The sequence below is a fragment of the Ailuropoda melanoleuca genome, chromosome 5 (assembly GCF_002007445.2).
Source record: "Ailuropoda melanoleuca isolate Jingjing chromosome 5, ASM200744v2, whole genome shotgun sequence".
Classification (NCBI taxonomy): domain Eukaryota; kingdom Metazoa; phylum Chordata; class Mammalia; order Carnivora; family Ursidae; genus Ailuropoda; species Ailuropoda melanoleuca.
The window spans coordinates 26,208,504-26,216,654 of NC_048222.1; the positions used below are offsets into that span (position 1 = coordinate 26,208,504).

The window sequence follows — 8,151 nt, forward strand, 5'->3', positions numbered from 1 at the left end:
CTTTTTTCTTTCCTGTCACTTTAATGGATAAATTTAGAATGAAAATAAAACCATTCTTTGAGATAATTTCAAAAAAAAAAAAGAAAGAAAACTACCATCAAAATCAACAAAAGCAGGCCAACACCAAGACATATTGTAATTAAATTTGCCAAATATACTAATAAAGAAAAATATCTTAGAAGCAGCAAGACACAAGAAAGCCCTAAATTACAAGAAAAGACCTATAAGGCAGATCTCTCAACAGAAATTTAGGAAGCCATGCTGAAGGGGAAAAAATCTAAAGCCAAGAATACTTTATCCAGCAAGGCTATCCTTCAGAATAGAAGCAGAGATGAAGAGTTTCAAAGACAAACAATAAAGGAGTTTGTGACCGCTCAACCAGCCCTACAAGAAATATTAAAGGGGACTGTTTTTTCCAATTAGTTTCTTATTTTACCAACTCTTTTTTAAAAGATTTTTTTAATTTTCACGTTTTCATTTACATTTTATGTATATATATTATTCTTTTTTGGCTTCATTCACTATATTCAATTTTATTTTTTTATATATAAAAGTTTTTCTTTTTTTTCTTAAGATTTTATTTATTTACTTGAGAGAGAGAGACAGAGACAGAGAGACCATAAGCAGGGTGAGAGGCAAAGGGAGTGGAAGAAGACTCCCCACTGAGCTGGGAGCCCGACAGGGGGTTCAATCCCAGGACCTGGAGATCATGACCCAAGCAGAAGGCAGATGCTTAACTGAGATGCCTGTCGTCCTTATTTTTTTTTTCAATTTCATAAATCTATCTATAAAAAGCCTACAGCAAATATCATTCTCAATGGGGAAAACTGAGAGCCTTTCCCCTAAAATCAGGAACACGACAAGGACACCCACTCTCACCACTATGGTTCAATATAGTACTAGAAGTCCTAGCCGCAGCAATCAAACAACAGAAAGAAATAAAAGGCATTCAAATTGGCAAAGAAGTAGTCAAACTCTCTCTCTTCGCAGATGACATTATAGTTTATGTGGAAAACAAGGAGACTTCACCCCAAAATGGTGAGAACTCATACAGCAATTCAGCAACGTGGCAGGATACAAAGTCAATGCACAGAAATCAGTTGCACTTCTAACACTGAGACTGAAGAAGAGAAACTAAAGAATGGATCCCATTTACAACTGTCCCTAAAACCATAGGATATCTAGGAATAATCCTAACCAAAGAGGTAAAGAATCTGTACTCTAGACTACAGAACACTTATGACAGAAATAGAGGAAGACACAAAGAGATGCAAAAACATTCCATTCTCATGAATTGGAAGAATAAACATTGTGTAAATATCTATACTGTTCAGAGAAATCAACACTTTCAATGCAATCCTTACCAAATACCATCAACATTTTTCACATAGCTGGAACAAACAACCCTATAATTTGTATAAAACCAGAAAAGACCCTGAATTGCCAGGGGAAGGTTGAAAAAGAAAACCAAAGCAGGGGGCATCACAATTCTGGACTTCAAGCTATATTACAAAATTATGATCATCAAGACAGCATGGTATCAGCAGAAAAACAGACAAATAGATCAATGGAATAGAACAGAGAACCCAGAAATGGACATTCAACTCTATGGTCAACTAATCTTTGACAAAGCAGGAAAGAACATCCAATAGAAAAAAAGACAGTCTCTTCAATAAATGGTGCTGGGAAAATTGGACAGGCACATGCAGAAGAATGAAACTGGACCACTTTCTTACACCATACACAAAGATAAACTCAAAATGGAAGAAAGACCTAAATGTGAGACAGAAATCTATCAAAATCCTAGAGGAGAACCACCTCAGCCTCATCACCTTCTTGCAAGACAGGTCTCTAAAGGCCAGGAAAACAAAAGCAAAAATGAGCTCTCGGGACTTCATCAAGATAAAATCTACTGCATAGCAAGGGGAACAGTCAACAAAACTAAAGGCAACCCATGGAATGGGAGAAGATATTGCAAATGATATGACACATAAAGGTCTGGTATCCAAGATCTATAAAGAACTTTTCAAACTCAACACCCAAAAAACAAATAATCCAGTCGAGAAATGGGCAGAACACATGAACAGACACTTTTCCAATGAAGACATACCAATGACTAACAGACACATGAAAAAATGCTCCACATCACTTGGCATCAGAGAAATACAAATCAAAACCACAATGAGATACCACCTCACACCAGACAGAATGGCCAATATTAACAAGATGGGGAACAACAAATGTTGGTGAGGATGGAGAAAGGGGAACCCTCTTACGCTGTTGGTGAGAATGCAAGCTGGTACAGCCATGCTGGAGAACAGTATGGAGGTTCCTCAAGACGTTAAAAATAGAGCTACCCTATGACCCAATAATTGCACTACTGGGTATTTACTCCAAAGATTCAGATGTAGTGAAAAGAAGGGGCACCTGCAATCCAATTTTCATAGCAGCAATGTCCACAATAGCCAAACTGTGGAAGGAGCCGAGATGTCCTTCAACAGATGAATGGATAAAGAAGATGTGGTACATACATACCATGGAGTATTACTCAGTCATCAGAAAGGCTGAATACCTACAATTTGCATCAACAGGATGGAACTGGAGGGGATTAGTCTAACTGAAATAAGTCAAGCAGAGAAAGACAATTATATGTCATCACTCATGTGAAATATAAGGAATAGCACAGAGGACCATAGGGAAGGGAAGGAGAACTGAAGGGGAAGAAATCAGAAAGGGAGACAAACCATGAGAAACTCTAGACTCCAGAAAACAAATTGAGGGTTGCAGAAGGGAGGGGGTGGGGGTAGGGGAACTGGGTGCTGGGCATTAATGAGGGCCCGGGATGTAATGGGCATTGGTGTTATTCACAACTAATGAATCACTGAACATTATATCAAAATCTAATGATTTAGCCAATACGTTGGTTAATTGAATTTAAATAAAAAATAAAGCAAATGTGAACATCCAGCAGTCTTCTAATGTGACAGACATGCAACGATGCAATATGTACAACGATCAATATTCTCACCACTTGTTTATTTTGGGAAATAATTCTTTTTCACAAAATTTTTTAAACATGCAATGGCTTATTATTCAAAATGAGGTCATGGAAAAATTTTAAAACCTCTTTTATTCCTAGTATGGTAAATATTGATAGGTATAACCCACATACACAAAATTATCCTTGGATAATTAGTCCTCACTAAATTGTAAGATTGTATAGATATCCTGAAAACAAAATGTTTGAGAATCACTGCCTGAGCAGTGAAACAATGTAACAAGACCACTCAGTGCAGAAGAGGGGTCAGGACAAAGTCACAAATCCCTGGGTCCGTCTCTCAGAGGCCCGCCGCGAGGGCGGTGGCTTGGGCGGGAAAGCCCAGTGTTAGGGAGTCCGCATCTCCCCTGGTTTCACTCCTCTCTCAACCCGTCAGGTCCTCCTGCCTGGATCCTCATGACGCGACCCCAGTTCGCACTCGCATTGGGTGTCGGATTTCTAGAGAAACCAATCAGCGTTCGGGTGTTTTCACTCGCCTCGGGGCGACTCAGCTGCTCGCCGGAACAGGTTGTTGCCAGCCACTCGTCCTCCAACCCTCCTCCTGCTGCTGCTGTCGCGGGCCCTGGCCCTGACAGACGCCAGGGCGGGTGAGAAACCGCCTCAGCGTGGGAGGAGGGAGGGGGCCGCCGGACCCAAGCGCTGCTCCGCTGCCTGGCGCTCACCTCCGCCCCACTCACACCTGGGTCCCTACTCTTCTCCGACCCACTGCCCCTTTTCCGTCGCGCGAACCTCTCTCGCCCCCTGCCCTCTCGGGCGCCTCCACCTGCGCCCCGGGCCCCGCGGCGGGAGGAGAGTCGGGCGAGGTCTCAGCCCCTGCGCGCCCGCAGGCTTGCACTCCCTGCGGTATTTGGGCACCGCCGTGTCCCGGCCCGGTCGCGGGGAGCCCCGGTACGTGGAAGTCGGCTACGTGCAGGACACGCAGTTCGTGCGGTTCGACAGCGACGCAGCGAGTCCGGGGATGGAGCCGCGGGCGCCGCGGGTGGAGCAGGAGGGGCCGGAAGATTGGGACCCGGAGACGCGGGACTCCGGGACCTGCACACAGACTCCGGAGGGAAGCTGAACGAAGTGCGCCGCCGCTACAACCAGAGCGAGGCAGACGAACAACGCGGGCAGGGAACAGATCACGACCCCTATCCCCACGGACGGCCGGGGTCGCCCCAAGTCTCCGTGGCCGAGCGACACCCGAGGCTGCGGGACGCCGCCGCCCCCCCGAACGGGGAACCCTTAGGGACTCTACTGGGTTTGGTTTTCAGTTTAGGCTTTAATGACGATCGGTTGTGGTGGGCCGGGTCCAGGGTCTCACACCTTCCAGAGAATGATAGGCTGATGGGCGCCTTCTCCGCGGGAATGAGCAGTTCGCCTACGACGGCGCGGGTTACATCGCCCTGAACCACGACCTGCGCTCCTGGACCCTGAACCACGACCTGCGCTCCTGGACCTCGGCGGACACGGCGGCGCAGATCGCCCGGCGCTAGTGGGAGGCGGCGGGTGAGGCCGAACACTACGGGAACTATCTGGACGGCGCGTGCTTGGACTGGCTCCGCAGCACCTGGAGAACGCGAAGGAGACGCTGCGGCGCGCAGGTACCGGGGTCACGGGGCCTCCCCGATCTCCTCTCCACTGGGCCTGGCTTCCCGCCAGGAAGGGAAAATGGATTCAGTGTCACAGCACCGCCCCTCCCACGGGTGGGGAGAGCGAGATCCGCCTGGGTGTTCGTATTCCTAAGAGAGTGACTCACCCAGAGGGCCGATTTCTCTAAAGGGCAATTCAGTCTCTCCCCGGAGGCCGGTGGAGACCATCCCTGTAATAACCCATCAAAGGTCCCCTCCACCCTGGCACCCCCCTTGTAAACCATGACTTTCCCTCTCTAGGCCTTGGTCTCCATCTGAGAACATTCTTGGAGGTCCGACGCCCGGTTTTCTGAGTCATTGAGCTCCACCGCAGTCAGGACCCTTAGTGTGTGCCCTGCACGCTCCTGTCCTGGGATCTCTCCCTGCCTTTACGACATTACTCCAGATCCCTGAGTCTAGGCTGTTGTCAGGGTTTTGTGCTTTTCCCTTCTAAACCAGTCCTCCTTTCTATCCTCAGGAAGGTCTCAAGTGCTGCTTTAGTGACTCATGAAAGTAACCCAAAGTGTTGCTTTTCTGATTCTTCTTCCTCAGAACCCCCCAACACACGTATGACCTGCACCGCATCTCTGACCATGATGTCACCCTGAGATGCTGGGCTCTGGGCTTCTACCCTGCGGAGATCACCCTGACCTGGCAGCAGGATGGGGAGGACCTGACCCAGGCCACAGAACATGTGGAGACCAGGCCTGCAGGAGATGGGACCTCCCAGAAGCGGGCGGCGGAGAGGAGCAGAGATACACGTGCCACGTGCAGCATGAGGGGCTGCCTGAGCCCCTCACCTTGAGACGGGGTAAGGAGGGGTTTGGTGTGGAGCCTCTTCTCAGAGAAAGTAGCTTTTCTGCAAAACATCTGAGAAGTCGTGACTCAAGCCTGAGGTCTGGGCACCCCACGTTCCCTTCCCACAGCTGCTGCCTGAGCCCACCATCCCCACCATGGGCATCATTGCTGGCCTGGTTCTCCCTGTGGTCACTGGAGCTGTGGTGGTGGGAGCTGTGATGTGGAGGAAGAAGCACGCAGGTAGGGAAGGCAGTGGGAGGGGAATTTGAGTTTTCTTGTCCCACGGAGAGGTTTCAAGCCCCGGGTAGAAGTTTGTCCCACCTTGTTCATGAGAAGTACCACCCACATACCTGTGCTTGCCCACTCTGGAGCCAACTGCTAACACTCACTCTTTAGTAAAGACTTGTGCCAATGAAGGACAAATTTTTCACCTTTATGTTCTGGTGTTGGGGACCTGATCCCCAGCAGTTGAAGGTCAGGGACAATTCCCTGATGTAGACAGACCTCCAGAAGACAGTTTGGTCCAGTGCCCCCGCACATCCCTTCTTCGTGTTTTCCGATACAGTCATGAGTCTTCAGTTAACAGTTCTGGAAACTTCATTTTTTTGTTTGTTTTTTTTTAAAGATTTTATTTATTTATTCGACAGAGATAGAGACAGCCAGCGAGAGAGGGAACACAAGCATGGGGAGTGGGAGAGGAAGAAGCAGGCTCATAGCAGAGGAGCCTGATATGGGGCTCGATCCCATAACGCCGGGATCACGCCCTGAGCTGAAGGCGGACGCTTAACCGCTGTGCCACCCAGGCGCCCCTGGAAACTTCATTTTGATACAGGACTAGGGTATTCCTCTGGATACCATGACCAGCCTTCTCCCTGGCCTCTGACATGTTTTCTTCCCACAAGTGGAAAAGGAGGGAACTACTCACAGCCGACTGAAAGTAAGAGACCCTGGGATAGTGTAGACAGGACCCCAAAGGGAGCTAACCCACCCCATAGCTCCCCCTTTAGTCTCACCTCCTGTGGGCTCTGAGCACATCCTGTTTGTTCTACCCCAGACAATGACAGTGCCCAGGGCTCTGATGTGTCTCTCATGGCTCCTAAAGGTGAGACCCTGGAGGGCCTGACGTGGGGAGGGGTTGGGGCAGAGGGGACATGACTGGGTTATGAGGACTCTTTGAGTGGGACAGTATAAGCATTTAGTGGGCTGTGGAGATGTCAACATTTACATGATTGACCTGAATTTGTTCATGATTATTTTCTTTCACAGTGTGAGCCAGTTGCCTTGTGGTGGACTGAGTGATGCAAGACTTGTTCACACTCCCACTTTTTTGACATCAAGAGCCTGGGACGTCTCTATCTGCTAACGGTGTCTGAATTGTCTGTGTTCCTATTAGCATAACGTGAGGTGGGGAAACTGGCCCACCCCCACCCATCATGACTCCTCCCCAAACTGACCTGTGCTCTCTTCCCTGATCTGCTTTCCTGTTCCAGCAGAGACGGGACTGGGTCATCTCCATCCCTGTCTTCATGTTTGGCTGAGACGTAATATTTTACTTCGCTATTGAAAATCTGGATATGAATTTGTTTTTTTTTTTTGAAGATTTCATTTATTTATTTGAGAGATAGAGACAGCCAGCGAGAGAGGGAACACAAGCAGGGGGAGTGGGAGAGGAAGAAGCAGGCTCACAGCAGAGGAGCCTTGATGTGGGGCTCGATCCCAGAACGCCGGGATCATGCCCTGAGCCGAAGGCAGACGCCCAACCGCTGTGCCACCCAGGCGCCCCTGAATTTGTGTTTTCTACTCTTGTCATATAGAACCGATGTGGTAATAAAGGACAAGACTCCTAAAGTTGAGACAGGAAATAAATGGAAGCCTGAGAACCTTCCAGAAGCTGCCTGATTGATGTGCTATTGTAGGTGGGACAGGAGAGGCTGTGAGTAGCCAACAGTGGACAGAACTGTGCCTGGTTAGTATTCAGTGTACTGTGGGCTTTAACATGGTCACTCCTCAGCTAAGTCATTTTTGCTATTCCCTGGTCCCTTCAGTGGAAACTTGTTACACCAGGACCTGTGATCACAGGGACTCAGACATCACCTGTCTCTAGGACCATGGGCATCAAGAGCTTCCTTGACCAGATCAGCGTAGGCTCCAGCTTGGATCAGGCCCTCAGCCCCCAACTTTTGGGTGGGTTTTTTTCTTTGTTTATATAGAGAATTAGGCCTATTCTTATTCTTGTGTCCGAGTTCTGGTCTCATGTTCCTCTGGTGTCCCCCAGTCTGTGACCATCACAGGGGTCCTATGGCCTCTCATTGTTCCCACAAAGCCCATGAGCCCCTGCACACAGGAGTCTCTATGGTATTGCAAGACGAATTTTCAGATCATCCATCTCTTCTCCTCCAGGGCTGTTCTGGATCATTCTTTCCATCTTTCCATCTTTTTTAAAAAGCAGACTCTGGAGTTAGAAACAGGATCTGATTGTTTCTCATCCTTATTAAATTTCAGTTTGTCATCTCTGCTCACCTACCTGCCCCCCCCCCCGCCCTTAGATCTAGTGATCCTTGTTCTGGTTCCAATCCTAATTCATAGAGTTATAAAGCAGTGTCTAATTTGAATTCATTCCATGTCTGGAATATATGATCCATAAGCCTACGTACAACTTTTCCAAATGGAGAACTGTAATTGTTT

General features: G+C 48.1%; 1 protein-coding gene across 1 annotated transcript in view; it reads left to right on the forward strand.

The window, feature by feature from the left end:
- The window catches only part of LOC105241843 (class I histocompatibility antigen, Gogo-B*0102 alpha chain), a 30,296-nt gene extending 22,510 nt beyond the window's left edge, over positions 1-7,786 (forward strand). The window contains 10 exon segments of the mRNA XM_034660207.1: positions 3,501-4,107; positions 4,110-4,151; positions 4,351-4,381; positions 4,383-4,594; positions 4,597-4,641; positions 5,221-5,241; positions 5,244-5,405; positions 5,408-5,479; positions 5,595-5,706; positions 6,733-7,786. Of these exon segments, the coding sequence (XP_034516098.1) occupies positions 3,501-4,107; positions 4,110-4,151; positions 4,351-4,381; positions 4,383-4,594; positions 4,597-4,641; positions 5,221-5,241; positions 5,244-5,405; positions 5,408-5,479; positions 5,595-5,605 (1,203 nt within the window). The 3' untranslated portion in view covers positions 5,606-5,706; positions 6,733-7,786.
- The last annotated feature ends 365 nt before the right edge of the window (positions 7,787-8,151 follow it).